Below are 21,210 nucleotides of genomic sequence, written 5' to 3' on the forward strand. Positions count from 1 at the left end.
TCACAGAAGCCAGAAAAAAGAAGCCGGGTGAGTATGTGAAGAACAGAAGACTTCAGTGACGGCAGAAGACTTCAGTAACGGAGGTAACAGATCGTGCTACACTCCATGCTCCCACACACCAACGCACTCTCAGGGTGCAGGGCGCTGGGGGGGAGCGCCCTGGGCAGCAGTTTACTGGGTTTTCCTTAGGGACCGACATAAAAGTGGATCGGTGCCTGGACACTGTAGATCCTAACCCCGTCAGCATATAGCACATTCATCCCCCCCCCCCCCCCCCCCCAAGCCGGCTTCCCTGGGTGTGGGGCGCTGGGGGTGGGGGGCGCCCTGGCCAGCTTATTACTGTGGCAATTTTATCTTATAACTCGGGCTCCGGGTCCCGGTCCCCCGGCAGCTCATCGTGGCGCATTGCGCGCCGCTTCCTTCCCGCCGCCGGCTCTCCCGGGTGCAGGGCGCTGGGGAGGGGAGCGCCCTGGGCAATTTATTTTACAGTAAAACGTCCGGCGGGGTCGAGGCGCTGTGCCCCGGACCCCGCCAGCATGTTCCCGCGCGCTACGCGACAACTTCCTCCGACGCCGGCTCCAGGGGTGCAGGGCGCCGAGACGGAGGGGAGCGCCCTGGGCTGCAGACTAGTACCCGGCGCCGCGCACGATACCGCTGGGCATAAAGGCGGTCGTGCGCCGCACCGGTGCTCCCACACACCAACGGTTTACTTGGGTGCAAGGGGGCGCCCTGAGCGTTAATGTTTAAGGATATATATATAATTATAGTGAATGTACACTATATAAGGACCCAGTATATGATGGTTTCACTTATGGGGTGAAAAAACGCTGGGAGGAGGTGGAGCTTAGTCCTTGGAACGAGTCAGCGCCATTTTCCTCACATTCCCCCCAGAACTTGCTGTATAGTAAGATGGAGGGGGGGGGGGGGGGGGGCACAGTGGGTATACTGCTATATGGTTGTCATATAGCATGATGTTGGATATGGGTTGCATAATCCTGGTTGTACTACATACATTCACTGTCCCTGTTAGCCTACCCACTATTGGTTAGTCGATATATGTCGACGGTGTGGGGGTTTAGCTACGAGCGGTTGTAAAAAAATCTGGTGGCTGCGCCGGCACACGGTGGTGCTTGATTCGGTGAATTAAGTGTTACCAAGTTGGTTTTTTGTGTGCTTAAAACAGTGAACACAGGAGGGAAGTCACAATGTTTTGTGATGCCCTGTCGGCATCAACGGTATTTCCTGGGTGAAAGAATTAGCAGGCTGTTATTGGCTTGTACCTATATATATATATATATATATATATATATATATATACGAATATATATATATATATATATATATATATATGTATTCGGGTGTTTGGGGGGGGGGGGGGGGGGGGGGGGGGGGGGAGTCTTATCAAAATTGTATTTGTATGATTCCCTCAGACCTCTCGGGGTTCCCAGTTATTATTATTATTATTAATTTTTGCCCGCTTACTATCCCTTGCTGTCGACATTTACTAAGTTTCTGTCGACCATAACGTTACAGGTAATTCCACATCGGGTACATGTCAGTACATGGTCATACACATTCCCAACACATTACTGTCTCTAGGGACCTGGCTGGTCGGGACAATCAACTTGCATATAGGTTACGTCTATATGTTTATATAGGTAGATATGGGTTTATATATGCATGTTTTGGATATATGTGTTATATCGTGTGTGGCAGGATGTTGTTTATCAATGAATGCTGAAATAATGGTATTCTTATCCTGTCCTGACCGCCCTGTTGATTAAGCTCTAGATTGGCCGTGACGAGTTGGTTTCGATCCTCTCGAGGAGTCCGAATATTATTCTCTTCACAACGCGGAGAGAAAATTATGACAGTCAACTCCTGGTCGACGCAGAGCCCGGTCGCAAGAGATCATACACAGGCAGCTAAGTGAAATTTTATTTCTATTGTTGGTCCTTATTTGCACTGTATACTTTTGAGAAAGTGTGGTATTTGGGTAGGCATCCGACAGTATTACCCTACCCAGAGTGGGTAATCCTTGCCTATGTTTGTTCTAAATTAGGACCTAGGAGTTAGTCATAGAATATAAAGGAGGACATTCTGGGTTCCAGTTGTTTTTCCTTACTGTTTTTCTAATAGTTTTGCCGCTCCCCTCTGGGAGGGGAGGTAATACGCGACGCCATGCAGTGGTGCGTCAGGTTCAGGACAGTCTCTGACTGTCCCTGTATTAAGGTGCAAATCATTGGATCTCTCTGACTGTTTTTGACACAGGGATTGGTTGTTGTTCCCAATGACGCAGATGTTGAAATTGGGGTTCAAAGTAGGTGCTGACCGGTTTTGATTCAGTGTTTTTTCCTGTGGAAAGAGGTCTGAGGATCCAGAGTCGGATCGGTTTTGGGGTGACACCTCATCAATTTCTTCCGTCATAAAGCAGATGGCTGTGGCCTAAGAGTTTTTTTCCGGTGAGCATATCTATTACCAGATGGGTTTTTAGGGGACCAGTTGGGAACGTGGTCTGGAGTTTACCTGCGAATGCTCAGGAATATAATCCTAACCGCCAGGACATCGCTCCTGTGGTGTCTGGCCGGTTCTCTTCTTCTAAAGGAATGAAGGTTCGGGATCCAGCTTTAGACCCTGGTAGCCTTGCATGCAGCTCCCCGATGCTGGGGAGCAGTCGTTTGCAAGGGACGAATTTCCAGAGCCTATAGTCAAGTTAAAAAGCTGGTCTGCTGTAAGCTTTCTGGAATTGAGAGCTATTTTTCGACTAACGTTTTCTTCGAGGGCTGCCCATGTTAGTTCTGCCGGACGACTTGTCAGCAGCGGCGTAGGTAGGCTGCTAGAGCGGAACATGGGGCAAGCGGTATTGGCAGAAGTTGCACAGTTTGCGGTTGAAGGGGAAGTCTGGAAATTGCTATATTAGCAGTCTTTGTTCCGGAGGTAATGACAGGGAAATAGAGTTCCTCTGCCGACGTGATATCCAGCCGGTGAAGATTCAGTCATCATCGAGAAGCATTCCCAGACGTGTCGAGTCTTTTAGGAGTATTGCAATTGGATATGTTGGCGATTCCCTTCAACGAGAGGCCTCAAGGAGATTTTTCCAGGTCAAGAGACGCTCAAGATATAGTAGTGGACATCCTCATAACACCGTGGGTGTCTTTAGTCGGTCTATGTGGTTTCTCCGCTTTCACTTTTCTCGTGGTGGTGTGCGGAAGATGTTGGAAGGTTCCGGTGATCCTCTTGAATCCGGTCTAGAAGTGAGGGTTGGCTATCCAGTTTCATGATTTAATCATAGAAGTTTACGGCCCTCTTCCTCTATGTGAGGTAATGTTACAACAAGATCAGGGAGTGTAGCATGACTTACCGCGGCTGTGTCTGACGGCGAGGCGGTTGAATGCCATGTCCTAAGCCGAACGAGTATTCATGGTGTAGTCGTTTCCTCAATTCTTCAGGCTACGAAAGAACTAGCGACAAAGGGTTACCAACGTAGTTGGAGTACCTAGATGTCTCGGTGTCTTCCACAAAGACTTTTATGGAAGTTTTTCAGCTTTGTCTGGCTTATCCATACTTTACAAGCCGGTGTGGAGGCAAGCATAATAACTTTCTTAACAAAATTTCTCTTTCGGAAGGTGGTCATGCTATTGACTTTAACATCCGCAAGGCGGGGTCGAAAGTGGGGTTTTTTGTCTCACAAAAGCCTGGTTTGATTTTTCAGGTGGATAGTGAGGAATTGGGTACTAGGTTGGTAGTTCTACCTAGAGTGGTTTCTGGATTTGACAGAAATACATCTTTTTTTGTTGCTGGTAATTTTTAGGCATTAGCTGTTTCAAATTTCCTTGATCTAGCTGGGGATTTGAGTATGTGGGTCGCCAATTGGGCTCAGTGTGGAGTAACAGGAGCTCTGTTCTATGGCATGTTTCCCAGCGTGGTTTAGAAGACTGTGTTATGCAGTCTGTTACAGGCTAAATCTGTGATGTGGTTTGGCGTGTTTATTATACGGCTGGATTGCCGTCACCGAAGTAGGTGGAGGTCTATCCTTCTGGGAAGGTGGGCTTACTCTCGGGCGGATGCCCGGGGATTCTCGGCAGGTCAACTTTGCCGAGAGGATTCTTGGTCAGGTTCAAAACGCTTTTGCTTTGCTCTACAAGTTTGATTTCCTGATTGTTAGGGACCGTTTTGTTGGCTCATGCGGTGCTGCAGAGTCGTCCGCACTCTCCCGCCCGGTTTGGAGCTTTGGTATAATCCCCATGGTTCTTTTGGAGTCCCCAGCATCCTTTAGGACGTATGAGAAAATAGGATTTTGGTACTTACCGGTAAATCCTTTTCTCTTAGTCCGTAGAGGATGCTGGGCGCCCGTCCCAGTGCGTACTGTGTCTGCATTTATTGATTTGGATTACACCCTGGTGGTGTGTTTTTCTCTGTCAGGCGTTTGAAACCGTTGTTCATGCCATGGCATGCGGGGTGTTATTGTTGCTTATGTGGACACACGGTTGGTGTTACGTATTTTCTCAGCACGTGGCTGTGTTTTTGTGCATACCGTTGGCTGGTTTTCTACGGAATGCCAAGTTCTACAGTGTATTTGAGGTGTGAGCTGGTAGGACACTCACTGTGTTATAACAATACATTCTTTCATCGAAATGTCCATCTCTCCTGGGCACAGTTTTCTAACTGAGGTCTGGAGGAGGGGCATAGAGGGAGGAGCCAGTTCACACCCAGTTTAAGTCTTTATAGTGTGCCCAAGCTCCTGCGGATCCGTCTATACCCCATGGTCCTTTTGGAGTCCCCAGCATCCTCTACGGACTAAGAGAAAAGGATTTACCGGTAAGTACCAAAATCCTATTTTCTTCCAATCTTATTCAAATTGTGTCGTTTAAGCTGTGTAAAGGTCCGTACACATTAGACTATGTCGCTCTGTGAGCACCGTCGTCTAATGTTTCCTATCCCGGGCCGGCCGGTCGGCGACCGACTGTACACACTGAGCTATATGACCGCTCATATCGCTTAGTGACGTCACGCCTCCGCCAGCCCTGCATGCAGGTCGTGGACGACAGTCCAGATCCTGCATGCATGCACTGGCGACAGCGACGATCGTTGCCGACCCGCGGGGCCGCGCATCGGTCGTCGCTGGCGGCATATATACTTGCCGATTAAAATGAGCAACGTCACTCAGGGAGGGGAAAATTGAGCGACGTCGCTCATTTTATCGGCAAGTGTGTATGGGCCTTTAGGATTGTAGCAAACTATTCTCTCCTACGTCATAATACTTCTCTAGTGACAGCAGAGTAAACAAAATAACCAGTAAAAATGTTCTATTTTTAGTGCATGATGCCAAATATAGTCAGGATATGAGGCTATTTCTGACAATTCTACAGTGATACCATTTCCACAGAACTTTAAAAATATGAATTAGGAATACAATTATAATATGTACCGGTTAAAAAAAATTTTTCTTTTTTGTGCAAACAGAAGCTTATCTAGGGTTTGTAAAATGAATATGAAAATTAAAAAATATGATCTTGAAAATTAAAATTGAGAAGCAAAATGTACTTATCTTGTCTCCAGTGAACATTACATTGTGACAGTGTAGTAAAAAGTGAAAGTGGTTTGTTCAAAATTAGTTTCATTATTGTGCAAGTTGGTACAGTAGATCAGCCTGAGTGTTGGAAGAAATCAGTCTGCTTGGCCCATGCATTTTATCACCATGTGGCTGGTTTTCACCTTGACAAAACCATCTTGCACTAGAGGTCGCACAGATTTAAATTGTGCAGAGAGATTCAGATTTGGGGCATGCCCAAACTAAAAATCTAAATTGCCCAACATGGAAAAAACAATTCCATGTGTTTTGCACCTCTTGCATTGCGACATGGTTTGTGAAAGTGCAAAGTTACTCATGTTGCTTTGCTGCGAATCAGCCCCCATATGTATGTGGCCAAATTAGTTCCTGGGACTTGTACCAGTCAGTTGACAATAGTGATCCACTTTTCATCACGAATGTGTGCATTTGTGAAGATTTTGTGACTTATTTGCTTAGAACAGATTTAAAGGTTAAATATATAAAGTTAAAAAAGGAAAGGAACTAAAAGTGGGAAATGCCTCCCGACTGTCTATCTGGAAGGTAGCTCCAGAAATGAAGAGTTTGGGCGATATTCACTTATTTTAGGTACTGGCAGCCACTAGAAGATGCCCAACGGAGCTATTCATTTGTTGCTCCGTTCAGGTGCGATCAGCTGCCGGTGCCTGGGGGTGGTGAGCTGGAATGAGTGTGTGCTTAAATGGGACTTATCGTGTCACGCCCATTACTTTGGTCCAGTTTAGCTGCTTTACATGGCTAAAGAGAGTCAAGCGCGATATAAAAAAAGCACAACTGAATCTCACCCCCCCCCCATCTCCCTGCCGAGTTCCTTCAAAAACTGCGTGCTAGTGTACCTACAAGAAATGATGCTGTTTTCAAGGCGAAGGATGGTCACGCCAAATATTGATTTGATTGATTCTCTTCTGTACATTCACTTTTGTATTTTGTTAATTGCTAAAGATAAACTGTTAACACTTCTATTTAAAAAAGCATTCTTAATTTGCAGCATTTTTTTCACACCTGCCAAAAACTTTTACCCAGTACTGTAGAGCAGATGAATTAACTTGGAAAGGCATAAGGAAGTGATAAACCAGTGATATGGGCAAGGTGATAAACGCACCAGCTAATCAGCTTTAATATGTAAATTAACAGTTAGGAACTGATTGGCTGGTGCGTTTATCACCTTGCACTTATCACTGGTTTATCACTTCTTATGCTGTCTCCAGGCTTAACCACTTAACTGGCATGGTCCGATTTCATGCAACTGCGCCATCCCACCCTGTCCCCCCGTTTTTGACGAGGAGATCCGTTCTGCAGATTTGCATAATATAATGTTTAAATATTTAAAAAAAAATACTTTTTCAACTTTATTAAATAAAATACATTTTAAAAAATAATGTTGTTAATGCTTTTGAAGGGAAAAATTGTCAGTTAAGTGGTTTTAATACATCTGCCCCTGTATTTGAAATATAGTAAAAGACAATGGCACCTCCTAGTGTAGTATTGTGAGAACACCACCAATATGTGCTGAATAAGCCACAAGTGAACCCGTACCATATGGAAAGGATTATGACCATTTTTCGGATTGCTTACAGTGATCCACATGACGTCACCAGCAACATGAGTTTTCCATATTTTTAATGGAACTCCAAATAACATAAAAACAAACATACATAGTGTAATCCAATATTGGAATTAAAACACTAAGGTATACGTGAATGCTCATACATTATAAAAGGAATAATTTACCCCTGAGGAAGTCTGAGGGATGAGACACAGGTTCATCTTGATCTGCTGATAAACTGCCTTCAAATAAGCTGTTTTTCTTTTATAATATACGAGCATTCACATATGTTAGTGTTTTAATTCCAATATTGAATTACACTGTATGTTTTTGTTATTTTGGTGTCATTAAAAATAAGAAAAACTCATATTGCTGGTGACGGTATGGGTTCACTTGTAGCTTATTCAGCACATATTGGTGGTTTTCTCACCATATTGCACTAGGAGGCGCCCTTGTCCTATATTATATTTCAGATTGGAGGAGTTGGTGCATACCTGGACAAGGAGCTTGGCGTCCCTTGTGTGGATTTTCCTATGAAAATTATGGACTATTTTTGCATTTATTTGTTTTATCATATTTTAAACTGTATACACTGTGACAGTGTCTACATAATAAATATATATATATATATATATATATATATACATATAATCTATATCTTTTCCAAGTTTGTAGTCTTTAAAAGCATTCTTTCCTTATAAGCAATGTAAATATAAAGTAGAACAGAAATGTGGAGTGCTGTATAAGTGTTGTTTGACAAAGAACAAACATGTCTTAACAGGTAGAGTGTTATATTGATATTTTACCAGTTTAATCCCTTGCCTCGTATGGAACAGAAAGGTCAGTACAATGTGTCGTCTGTTCTGTCTGTGTATGTATGGAGACTTCAATCTTTGCCTTATAAACTTTTGCTGCTTAGAAATGCAAAAGAATTGTCTGCCGCTGCACTGCCTTTACTTTGTCTTTTGGTCCGGGAATGAATGATGTGTCCTTGGTGTTCCTCCCCTATATTATTTTGTATGGTGTTGCCATTCCTACTGCTGTCTTTTTAGTTTGGTATAATCCATCTTTGCTCCATTTCCAACCATCTGTTATTTTATTTTTATTTTATGTGAACTCTTCCCATCTTTTTGTGCCTACTCTTAATCTGATACAGAGGGCAGCTCATCACTATTATTGTCTGATCTGTGGCAACTGCCTCACTTATCACACATTTTCCTTCATAGTCCACATGTAGATATTGATCAATTGAAGCTCATTTTGAGGTTGGTCGGAACCCCAGAGCCTGAGCTCCTGCAGAAAATTTCCTCGGAGGCTGTGAGTCTGTGTTTGTTGTGTCACAAATATTAAAACGTGTCACAAATATATGTAAGCATTCAGTGCACAATTGGCTCCCATGTTGAGTATTAATAAGACATTTTGTAAGTTATGATATTTTTCAGAAATTCAAGGGTTCTCCATTGTACACTGTTGAAAAAATGACACACACATGCAAGGAAGTCAAGGTAGCACTTCAGCATTTTAGTATATCCATTAACTGATACACAAAAAGTAACCTCTCCCATTTGCGCTGCCAATCATTGCTTCTCAAAGGGCCCTGAGAGCTTTTCTGTGTTAGGGGAGTATAATTCTAAATGTATAGTATACAACTGTAACACCTTCATAAATACATTGCAGTGTTAGTTACTGCAGAACATTTTTTATTTTTCCATAAGTATGTTGAGATCATGAGCGTCCCTCCTAATAAGATTACATATAACATATCTGCATGCGGATCATTCCTCCCTCAATTCATGCCATTATCAAAGGGGAAAAATCATAAAACTTAGATATGTTGTGAACAGTATTACATATTCTTAATGTTTGTACATTATGTAAAGCCCAAGTTTGATTTGGGAATAAAGCAAGAAAGAACAGGTTAACTTTGTACCTGGACAAATTCTCTTTCAATGCAAGAGGAGCAAGTGCGTACATATTATTACAGGTTGAGTATCCCATATCCAAAATGCTAGGGACCAGAGGTATTTTGGATGTCGGATTTTTCCGTATTTTGGAATAATTGCATACCATAATGAGATATCATGGCGATGGGACCTAAATCTAAGCACAGAATGCATTTATGTTACATATACACCTTATACACACAGCCTGATGGTAATTTTAGCCAATATTTTTAATAACTTTGTGCATTAAACAAAGTGTGTCTACATTCACACAATTCATTTATGTTTCGTATACACCTTATACACACAGCCTGAAGGTCATTTAATACAATATTTTTAATAACTTTGTGTATTAAACAAAGTTTGAGTACATTGAGCCACAGAAAACAAAGATTTCACTATCTCACTCTCACTCAAAAAAGTCCGTATTTCGGAATATTCCGTATTTCGGAATATTTGGATATGGGATACTCAACCTGTATTTTATTTTTTGCATGTGAAGTATATATGGTCTGCTTTTGCATGTACAGATTTGTCCTCTCTCATTGTTGCTGCAGTCACATTGAACAGACCTTCTAGTCATGCCTAGACGTGAGCTCGTTTACTAATGCCAAGCGTGTTTATGTGCATTTTTGTCACAAAGTGTTTCATTCACATTGCGGCATGCCTATATTCTGTGTGCAACTGCAACTCTATCTGCATATGAAATGCTGCATTACAGTGTTTTCCTGGAACACACTGTAACATAGCATTTCATATGCAGATACAGCCGCAGTCGCACACAATATAGGCTTGCCTCATATAATTTTAATCAGCGGAGTCTGTGCGGGTTGGGTATGGGATGCCGGCGGTCAGAATACCGACCCTGGCATCCCTAACCCTCCCTCCCCACAGCCTAACCCTAACCCTCCCTCCCCACAGCCTAACCCTAACCCTCCGGCACCCTATCTCTCCCCTCCCCGCAGCCTGACTCTCCCCTCCCTCCCCGCAGCCTGACTCTCCCCTCCCTCCCCGCAGCCTGACTCTCCCCTACCTCCCCGCAGCCTGACTCTCCCCTCCCTCCCCGCAGCCTGACTCTGTTAGGATTAGGCTTCGGGGTATACTTACGTTCTGGATTCCAGCTGTCTGCATTCTGACAGTTGGGATTACGGCGTCTGCATTTTGAGTGCCGGGCTCCCAACTTCATCCCGCTTGTGCGTATTATTCATTTTGCGATCCGAATAAGACACACTTTCGGCAAAAAAAGATGCCCGACATTAGCAGAGTTGCACGGGAACTGCTGGCTCACTCACACCAGGCATCTTGTGGTGCATGTTTTATTGAGGCTACATGTATGAGGACACGTCTGTAGTCTACAAATGCTAGAAAGCTTTATTTTTATACTGCAGTTTAGATTTGATTTTGGACACACCTCTCTCAAATCTAAATATCTCTGCACATTTTAAATCTGCCCCACTTGCAGTGCAATATGGCTTTTCCGGGTGTACTACGAGTGGCCGGCTGACGGTATCCCGGCGCCGGGACCCCGACAGCCGAGCGAGCGCAAAAGAGCTCCTTGCGGGCTTGCTTGCGCTCACCACGCCGCAGGCACGGTGGTGCACTACACGCGCCACGTTATTTATTCTCCCTCCAGGGGTGTCGTGGACACCCCAAGAGGGAGAATAGTTGTCTGTATCCCAACGCCGGTATGCTGAACGCCCGGATCCCAACAGCCGGTGTATCGAGTGCCACCCGGTTTTTCCAAGGTGCGGTTGCTTGCTCTTTCTGATTTATTCCCAGTTCAAAATCAGGCTTATATAGTTTTATGTTGATCTCCTCATGCCTCTAATGCCCTATTATTTACTCAAGGCTGTGATGTTGAGCCTGTGTTTGGGTCTTTGAAACAGATGTGGAACGCCTAATAATCTCATGTCTGCAATCTGTTCACAGGCCTATATAAATAATAGCACTTGCAATTTTGACTCTTGACTATAGAAACTTGTGTGTGGGAGTAGAGAATTATGCTGAAAAATAATTAGATACATTATTAATGGTAAAAATGGTTAAAAAATACAAGAAAATAATGAATTTTAGCACTTCTCACAACATCATCTATTTAGTTTCATGATCACACCTCTTTATAATTTTGCTGCATCTCAGAACTGCTTGTGTGTGTGAGTGTGCTAATTAATACAGAAGGAAAATGTGTGTTTTTCAGCAAAAAAGATAGATTGTGCAGCAATAGCTTTGTTTAAGCATGGGACGTTTGGAATGAAGTGCTTTAGCATGCTTCATGGAAATATTGGATATCTTTCTTCAATACAGTTTCTCACTTTTAACATATGCATGCGGCCTTACACATACTTTGCAAGTTACAATGAGCTGTGGAAATGACTAGTGCGTTAAAAATTGGATTGCACTCTTAATATCAGTGCACTTGTGTTTTGCATATAAAGCCCTTGACAAGGCTCATTAGATATTAATCAGCTGCAGCAGATTATGCGCCTGACTGGAACACCTCCATTTTATCTGATTAACAGGATGCCTAGCCATGAGGTGAGAGGGCAAGGCTTGGGGTTACCTCTTTATCCTAGTACTTTTAGAGTGTGACCGTTACTAATAATGTGGAATGTCTATGATGTGAACTATCTTTTATAATTAACATCTTATATTGCAGCATATACATTTGCTATGCATGTATGTTAATATGTACAAAATATAAAGTTTGAAAAAATTGAACTTCAACATGTAGCATATTTAATATTGTTCCAAAATAGGCTTTAAAACACAGGTTAAAGGATTATTATTTTTTGTAGTATCAATAAGTTAAACACTTTTGTACTGGATTTTACTTTGGTATCTGTCAGTGTGTTGTCATTGCCCATCCTCTACTCACAGACAAGCTGTAGAAGAAATGAGGATGGAGTCACTGAACTGTTAGACATTACGCAAACTAGGAGCCCCCATATAATGTATTTATTATTGTTTAACTCAGTGGTTCTCAAACTGTGTGCAACACATATCCAGTACCGTCTGTGGTATCAGAATCGGTATCCGTGTCATCTTGCATGACATGAACAAGCGCATGTTTGTGGGGGTATATAGCGGGGCATCCTGAGGTATCAGAATCGGGCCATACTGCCATAGAGTTCTGTAATACCTGGGTTGCGGATTCATTACTTGCAACCCTATCTGAAATCTGAGAAATCCAAGATTTGATAGCGGAAAACCACTCAGGTTCCCTTGCTGGAATCTGTGCTAAACCAGTGCTATCCTGATTACATGGAATGGGATCATCCTGGGAGGACATATCCTCCGCAGCATATGACACTGTGTCCCTGGACATAGCTGAAGGAGACCACAAAACACTCCACACACACAGCGGAGGGCAGACAGAGTTTTTCCCCCAAGAATGGCAAGAGACACACACAGATTGGAGCAACCCACACACAGCGCTTTTAACCAAAGGGAGACCCCTTGTCAGCGCTGACTGTGCACCTTAATAGGATACACAGTCGTATTGCAGCCTCCCCCATCCTTCTACAACCCCCTGAATGTTGCTGGGTCGGCTCTGAGGAGAAGCTCTGCCCCCAAAATGGCGCTGTCTTCCCGCTCTTCATCTGATTATACTGGCCGGTGGATTGATGCTGTCTGAGATCCTGGGACCCCGACAGGCTTTGTGACCAGTGTAGGGTGTAAGCGCTGGCCCAGGGCGCCCCTTAACACGCCACACTATGTACCGCTGAGCCATCCCAGAGCGCAGTTAATACCGCGCTCCTACCCTGCTGCCGCCATCTTCACACCGGCCCACCGTTTCCAAGGGGGGGTCGGTGTCTTGCTATTCACAATCTTCAGCTCTGTAAGGGGGTGGCGGCATGCTGCTGGGGTGAGCGATCTATTCCCTCAGGAGCTCAGTGTCCTGTCAGCGGAGTAAGTGGCTCAGACCCCGCAGGGCGGACACTACTCCCCCTCTTAGTCCCACGCTGCAGGGAGGCTGTTGCCAGCAGCCTCCCTGTAAAATAAAAAACTCTGAAATAACTTTTTACTAGAAAAGCTCTGGAGAGCTCCCCTAGCTGTGACTGGCTCCTCCGGGCACATTTTCTAAACTGAGGCTGGTAAAAGGGGCATAGAGGGAGGAGCCAGCCCACACTCTCAAACTCTTAAAGTGTCAATGGCTCCTGGTGGACCCATCTATACCCCCCATGGTACTAATGTGGAGCCCAGCATCCTCTAGGACGTAAGAGAAACAGGGTTTTCACTGTGCAGCGGTCATGCAACATTTCATGCCAAACTACAACTGAGTGGTAGTGTTTGCTATCCCTGCTGCTTTTCTGTCTGGTGGACATACCAGAGTAGAGGCAGGTTTTCCAACTTGGTGAGTTTAGTGGGGATTTGCATACTTGGTTTTCCAGGTGAAGATTGGTCCATATTGCTGTACAGTAGCAACAGTGAAGCTTGCACTACAGGGACATCGCTATTGTGCTGAGGGGAGGTGATATATTGAGAATGAAAAAAAAATGTTTTAATTGTTTATACACTAGCGTGCAAAAGTCTTTGGCCAAAGCTTATATGTTTACTTATATTGCTCTATCATAATGATTATCAACTTTAATTGCTCCCTAAAATCATTCTAATGATTAGAAACAAAACTTTATTATTTTACTTGAAATGCACTATACTTTACCATATTGTTTGTAAACACAAATGTATTTAATTTTCATCGCAGTCCCAAGAGTTTATTGGTATGTAATTTAGAACTGGTCATTAATAAATCTGGTATGTATGTTTATTCATTTTATTCACTGTTTTTATATGAAATATATTTTTATTAATTTTATATTTTATATATTTTTTTTTAATTTTAAATTTCCTTATTTATGGTGTTAAAATCAATAATATCCATAACTTTTTAAAAATGAAGAAAAGACGTGAATATTTACTTGAATTGCGTGTCAACATTCAAATGCTTTCTGAAGCAGGCTATACTCCTCTGCAAATTTTTAAAACATGTAACATTCCATTGTCTAGCGCAGTGGTTTCCAAACTTTTTTGAATCACGGCGCCCTAGAATATCAGTTTTTTTCACGGCACCCCTAGGCCAAAAATTTCTTATTGAGAAATTTAGAAAGAAATATTACGTTAAGTAGATCGTGTTTATATGTCATCCTTAGGGTCAGTTGTGTGTTGAGTGACAATATTTGCTTCTGTTTGGCCACATATTTTCTGACTGGCAGCCACCAGCACTGGTTTTGCCTATTATATTGATCATGAATAATTTGAATTGGTCCTTGACCACCAACCCAGGGCACCCCTGCAAGTGTCCCGAGGCACCCCAGGGAGCCACGGCACAATGTTTGTGAGCCTCTGGTCTAGTGTAAGGTATACATTAGCTCTATACAAAGAATTCTGTACAAATGTGACTAAAAAACATTCTGGATGACCCAGGTGTACATCAAAAAGGAAAATAAATGCATTATCATAATGAGTAAGTAAAACTGAAGACACCCAGCAACTCGAATCAAATAAGAACTCAATAAAATTAGACAAACTCCAGTATCCGTTTATACAGTTAAAAGACTCCTGCGTAATGTAGGTCTGAATGGTTGCATAGCTTGAGAAAACCATTGTTGTTGTCCGTAAATAAAGTAAAACGCCTTGGATGGCCAAAAGAACACCGGCATTGGACACTGGATCAGTGGAAAAAACTATTTTAGACCGACGAGTCCAAATTTGGCTTTTCGGAACCAGTAGACATCAATATTGTCAGACAATGTCTGTTTGATAATTGTATAAGTCATACAATTCAACATGGTGGTGGTCATGTCATGATTTGGGGTGGTTCTGGTGGAGGAAAGGTTGGAGTTTTAGTTCAGATAACATCAACTATGGATAAGAAATGGCACCACAGTATTTTAGTACATCATGCTGTACTAAATGGAACTCTATATATTTGAAAGGGGTTCATCATGCTACAAGATAATGACCCTAAGCATGCATCTAAACTGTGTATCTATTGTTTGAAAAGTAAAGAAAAGTAGAAAGATCCACAAATTATGACATGATCTCAATCCCATTGAGAAACTCTGGGATGAAATAGAAAAGTTTGTGTAATGGCTCCAACAAATAGTAAAAAACTTATGGGGCGGGAAGTAATGCTGCTCAAGTTCGGCAGCCATGCGGCATGTCGACCAAACTCTGACTTTTTTTTTTTTGTAAGTGATTGACCCTTTAAAAAGAAGTCAGAGTTTGTTCGGCATCCCGCAGGACAGCCGAATTCGGGCGGCATGCTTGGGAATGTCTAATGAGCCGTGGAAGGGCATAACGTACGAAACGTTAGAAAAATTGATGTCTCGAATGTCCAAATTATGTGAAGCAGTGATACGCACCAAAGGAGGACACATTGATGAAAGCCAAATTTAATCTGAAATTTATATTATACTAGAAAATTATACATTACTTTGCTAATGTTTAATTACAGTATCATGTGAAACATTCTGAATATATATTTTCATTATTTTCAGTACATTTGGGGGTATATTCAATTAAGGTCGAAACTGCTGTCTTGTCGAAAAGACAGCAGTTTTCGACTTTTTCAGGTCGGAAGGGGTTCCGACCTATTCAGTCCCCAGCTTTTTTTATTCGACAAGTACGTGAATCGGCAGTATAGCTGCCGATTCACATGCTTCTGAGAGAAACGGGCCAAATTCGACAGGTTTTGGCCCCGTGTCCGACCATCTCAGTCCGACCTTAAAAAAAAAAAAAAAAAAAAATTCGGACTGAGAGGAGATGGGAGGAGAGCCACGGGCAGAAAGGGGAAAACAGCACTACAGCACAGAGCTGCAGGAGGATGTGGCACAGCCGCCGCTCACGGCAGCGTCCACCTGGCTCCAGTAATTGAGGTCCCGCTTGCTGGAGCCGGGTGGACGCAGCCGTGAGGTCTGGCGGCTGTGCCACATCCTCCTGCAGCGCTGCTGTCACCCGTTTACCCCCTCCCTCCCCCATCTCCCCGGTCCTTCATCTCAATTCAACTTTTCTCTTACGTCCTAGAGGATGCTGGGGACTCCAAAAGGACCATGGGGTATAGACGGGATCCGCAGGAGCTTGGGCACACTAAAAAAGACTTAAGACTGGGTGTGAACTGGCTCCTCCCTCTATGCCCCTCCTCCAGACCTCATTTAGACTTTGTGCCCAGGAGTGACTGGATGCACACTAGGGGAGCTCTCCTGAGTTTCTCTAGGAAAATACTTTTAGTTAGGTTTTTTATTTTCAGGGAGCCCTGCTGGCTACAGGCTCCCTGCAGCGTGGGAGTGAGGGGAGAGAAGCAGACCTACTTCTGTGAGTTTCAAGGCTCTGCTTCTCGGCTACTGGACACCATTAGCTCCAGAGGGTTCGATCACTTGGTGCGCCTAGCTGCTTGTTCCCGAAGCCACGCCGTCACCCCCTCACAGAAGCCAGAAGTCGGGTGAGTATGAGAAGAACAGAAGACTTCAGGACGGCAGAAGACTTCAGTGACGGAAGGTAAAGCACAGCGGTAACGCTGTGCTCCATGCTCCCACACACATCACCAACGGTAGTCACTGGGTGCAGGGCGCTGGGGGGGGGGCGCCCTGGGGGCATGTTACTGAGGTTACTGAGCCGGCAAAAGATCGTAGGTGCCGAGGCACTTTATTACAGACCCCCGCCGGGCATTTTTTGTATGTTTAAATTTGGCGGGCCGAAGCCGCCGGGAAGGGGGCGGAGCTTCGGTCCGCGGCTCACTCGCGCGCCATTTTCTCCTTACATAGCACCGAGGGAGAGACTCTGCTGGGACCTCCACGTTTTCTGCAAGTATAGGGGGCATCTCCAGTGGGGAGCCGCTGTGGGGTACCAGTTGTGAATTATAAGGCAGCGTTGGGTACACTTAATCTTCTGTGTCCCAATACAGGCGCTGGGGTGTGAGCTGGCATACTCCCTCTGTCTCCTCTTCTGGGCTGAATTGTGGGCCTTTCACCTTGCTGGGACGGTTCTGGGGGTTGTGGGTGTCGGTACTGCGTGTCGACATGTCGGAACCTGAATGTTATTCACCAGAGGAGGTTATAGGAGGTGGGGATGCGGGGCTAGAGCTAGCACTGTTGACGCAGCCGACTCCTGATTTACTAGCACTCCTTACTACAATAAATTCCAATGTAGCTTCTTTATCTAAGAGGTTAGATAAGTCTGAGTCACAGACCCAGGTGTGGAAGAAATCTATGGAGGAGGCTTTATCTCAGGTACAGACCCCATCCGGGTCCCATAAGAGGCCTTTTACTCAGGTGGGGGATACGGATACCGACACGGACTCTGATTCCGAGGTCGATTTCACTGAGGCGGCGTTACATCCACGTTTGGTTAAGAGTATTCAGTACATGATTGTGGCTGTAAAGGATGTGTTGCAGATTTCTGATGAACCTGCGGTGCAGGAAACAAGGATTTGCTTATTCAAGGGGAAGAAACCTGAGGTAAAGTTTCCCCCCTCTCATGAAATGAATACTCTTTGTGAAAAGGCTTGGGAATCGCCGGATAAGAAATGGCAGATTCCCAAGAGGATTTTTATGGCGTATCCTTTTCCCTCTGATGACAGGGAAAAATGGGAGACCTCTCCAACCGTTGATAAAGCTCTATCCCGTTTGTCTAAGAAGGTGGCGCTTCCGTCTCCTGACACGGCAGCTCTCAATGATCCGGCGGATCGCAAGTTGGAGACGTGTCTGAAGTCCATTTTCGCTAATACGGGTGCATTGCTCAGACCTGCTGTGGCGTCGGTATGGGTGAGTAGGGCTATTGCTAAATGGGCGGAGAATTTAGCTAGTGACATGGATACTCTTGATAAAGATAATGTCCTTCTAACTCTCGGTTATATTAAGGACGCTGCAGATTACCTGAAGGACGCAGCAAGGGACGTCTGTCTCTTGGGATCAAGGACCAATGCCATGTCGATATCTGCCAGGAGGGCCTTGTGGATCCATCAATGGAATGCTGATGCCGTCTCCAAGAGGTCTATGGAAGCTCTACCCTTTAAAGGTAGGGTCTTGTTTGGGGACGGCCTGGCGGACCTAGTCTCCACCGCGACTGCGGGTAAGTCCTCTTTTCTTCCTTATGTTCCCACACAACAGAAGAAGGCACCACATCAGCAAATGCAGTCCTTTCGTCACAATAAATACAGGCGTGAAAAGGGTTCGTCTTTCCTCGCCTCAAAGGGTAGAGGACGGGGAAGAAAAATTCCTGCAACCTCAGGTGCACAGGACCATAAGTCCTCCCCGGCTGCTACCAAGTCCACCGCATGACGGTGGGGGTTCCCTGGGGGAGTCTGGACCGGTGGGGGGCCATCTTCAGGTATTCAGCCAGGTCTGGATTCAATCAGACCTGGATCCTTGGGTGTTAGAAATAGTGTCTCAAGGATACAAACTGGAGTTTCGGGAGATGCCCCCTCACCGGTTCTTCATTTCGGCATTACCAGTGGTTCTTCCGGACAGGGAGGTGGTCCGGGTGGCCATTCTAAAATTGTGTCTACAGAGGGTCATTGTTCCCGTCCCTCCGTCCCAGCGGGGGGAGGGGTTCTACTCGAGCCTCTTTGTGGTACCGAAACCGGACGGTTCGGTCAGACCAATTCTAAATCTAAAATCCCTCAATCCATACTTGAAAGTTTTCAAGTTCAAGATGGAATCCCTTCGAGCGGTGATTGCCAGCCTGGAGGGGGGGGGGGATTTTATGGCGTCAGTCGACATAAAGGATGCCTACTTACATGTGCCGATATATCCTCCGCATCAGGCTTTCCTCAGGTTTGCGATACAGGATTCTCATTCCCAATTTCAGATGTTGCCGTTTGGGCTTTCCACGGCTCCGAGGATTTTCACCAAGGTCATGGCGGAAATGATGGTTCTTTTTCGCAAACAAGGGGTTTCAATTATCCCGTACTTGGACGATCTCCTGATAAAGGCGAGGTCCAAGGAACGATTGCTGACAAGTGTAGAGTTGTCTCTATCGGTTCTGCGACAACACGGATGGGTCCTCAAATTGCCGAAATCCCAGTTGATTCTGACCACTCTGCTTCCTTTTCTGGGCATGATTCTGGACACGGAGTTACAGAAGGTATTCCTTCCAGAAGAAAAGGCTCTGGAATTGCAGACGATGGTCAGAGAACTTCTGAAGCCGACGAGTGTGTCGATCCATCATTGTACTCGGGTTCTGGGGAAGATGGTTGCGGCGTACAAAGCCATTCCATACGGCAGATTTCACGCCCGCGTGTTTCAGTGGGACTTGCTGAGCAAATGGTCTGGGTCTCATCTACACATTCACCGGAAGATAAGTCTATCTCCCAGAGCCAGAATTTCTCTCCTGTGGTGGCTACAAGCTCATCACCTCCTGGGGGGACACCGATTTGGTATCCAGGATTGGGTATTTCTGACAACAGATGCAAGTCTCCGGGGCTGGGGCGCAGTCACCCAAGGAAGAAATTTCCAAGGAAAATGGTCGCTCCAGGAAATCTGTTTCCACATAAATGTTCTAGAGTTAAGAGCCATTTACAACGGCCTGCTCCAAGCAAGAAGTCTTCTTCAGGGTCGACCGGTTCTGGTACAGTCAGACAACAGCACAGCGGTGGCCCATATAAACCGGCAAGGCGGAACGAGGAGCAGAGCAGCAATGGCGGAGGCCACAAAGATACTTCGCTGGGCGGAACAACACGTCAGCGCACTGTCAGCAGTTTTCCTACTGGGGGTGGACAACTGGGAAGCGGATTTCCTCAGCAGACACGACCTCCATCCGGGAGAGTGGGCTCTGCACCAAGAGGTATTTGCAGAAGTGACAAGACGCTGGGGAATTCCGTTGATAGACATGATGGCGTCTCGGCTCAACAAGAAGCTCCCGAGGTATTGTTCCAGGTCAAGGGACCCACAAGCCACGGCGGTGGATGCCCTGGTGTCTCCGTGGGTCTTCTAGTCGGTGTAGGTGTTCCCTCCTCTTCCTCTCATTCCAAAGGTGCTGGGGATCATTCGTCGAGCAAGGGTTCAGGCGATTCTTGTCGTCCCAGACTGGCCAAGAAGGGCCTGGTACCCGGATCTTCAGGACTTACTGGTGGAAGATCCTTGGCCGCTTCCTCTAAGAGAGGATCTGTTGTTACAGGGTCCATGCGTGTTTCCGGACTTACCGCGGCTGCGTTTGACGGCATGGAGGTTGAGCGCCAGATCTTAGCTCGTAAGGGTATTCCCAGGGAGGTCATTCCAACTCTCATTAAGGCTAGGAAAGAGGTTACGGCGAAACACTATCACCGTATCTGGAGGAAATATGTTTCCTGGTGTGAGGTTAAAAAGGCTCCTGCGGAGGAGTTTCACTTGGGTCGTTTTCTCCACTTTTTACAGGCGGGTGTAGATGCAGGCCTGAAATTGGGTTCCATCAAAGTGCAAATTTCGGCTTTGTCTATTTTCTTTCAAGAAGAGTTAGCTGCCCTCCCAGTGGTTCAGACCTTTATGAAGGGTGTAATGCATATCAATCTACCGTTTGTACCGCCTGTAGCGCCATGGGACCTTGATGTCGTCTTACGGTTCCTCATGTCTTCCTGGTTTGAATTAAAATTTCTCACTTGGAAGGTTGTTATGCTGTTGGCGCTGGCATCTGCCAGGCGAGTATCGGAATTGGCAGCTTTATCTCATAAGAGTCCGTACTTGATTTTTCATGTGGATAGGGCGGAATTGAGGACTCGTCAACAATTTCTACCGAAGGTGGTTTCGTCACTTCACATTAACCAACCTATTGTGGTTCCGGTAGCTACGGAAGACGTGGTGATTCCAAAATCTCTGGATGTTGTAAGAGCGTTAAAAGTTTACGTTTCTAGGACAGCTGTTACTAGAAAAACTGAAGCGTTGTTTGTTTTGTATGCGGCCAACAAGGTTGGTCATCCCGCGTCAAAACAGACTATTGCACGCTGGATTTGTAGTACGATCCAGCAAGCTCATTCTTCGGTGGAGTTGCCGGTGCCGAAGTCGGTTAAAGCCCATTCTACCAGAAAGGTGGGCTCATCTTGGGCGGCTGCCCGAGGTGTTTCGGCACTACAGCTTTGCCGAGCGGCTACTTGGTCGGGTTCGAACACTATTGCTAAATTCTATAAGTTCGATACCCTGGCCGATGAGGACCTGGCATTTGCT

At 45.2% G+C, this 21,210-nt stretch overlaps 1 protein-coding gene across 2 annotated transcripts in view; it reads left to right on the forward strand.

Annotated features, from left to right (window-relative positions):
* LOC135041345 (mitogen-activated protein kinase 14) overlaps positions 1-21,210 on the forward strand; it is a 335,823-nt gene that overhangs the window by 272,754 nt on the left and 41,859 nt on the right. Inside the window, exon 9 of one of the 2 annotated variants that reach the window (XM_063954930.1) lies at positions 11,532-11,611. In XM_063954930.1, the coding sequence (XP_063811000.1) occupies positions 11,532-11,611 (80 nt within the window). Of the gene's footprint in view, positions 1-8,370; positions 8,451-11,531; positions 11,612-21,210 lie in introns of both variants that reach the window. The other variant, XM_063954929.1, reaches the window with a different exon arrangement.

Source organism: Pseudophryne corroboree, chromosome 2 (assembly GCF_028390025.1).
Source record: "Pseudophryne corroboree isolate aPseCor3 chromosome 2, aPseCor3.hap2, whole genome shotgun sequence".
Taxonomy (NCBI): domain Eukaryota; kingdom Metazoa; phylum Chordata; class Amphibia; order Anura; family Myobatrachidae; genus Pseudophryne; species Pseudophryne corroboree.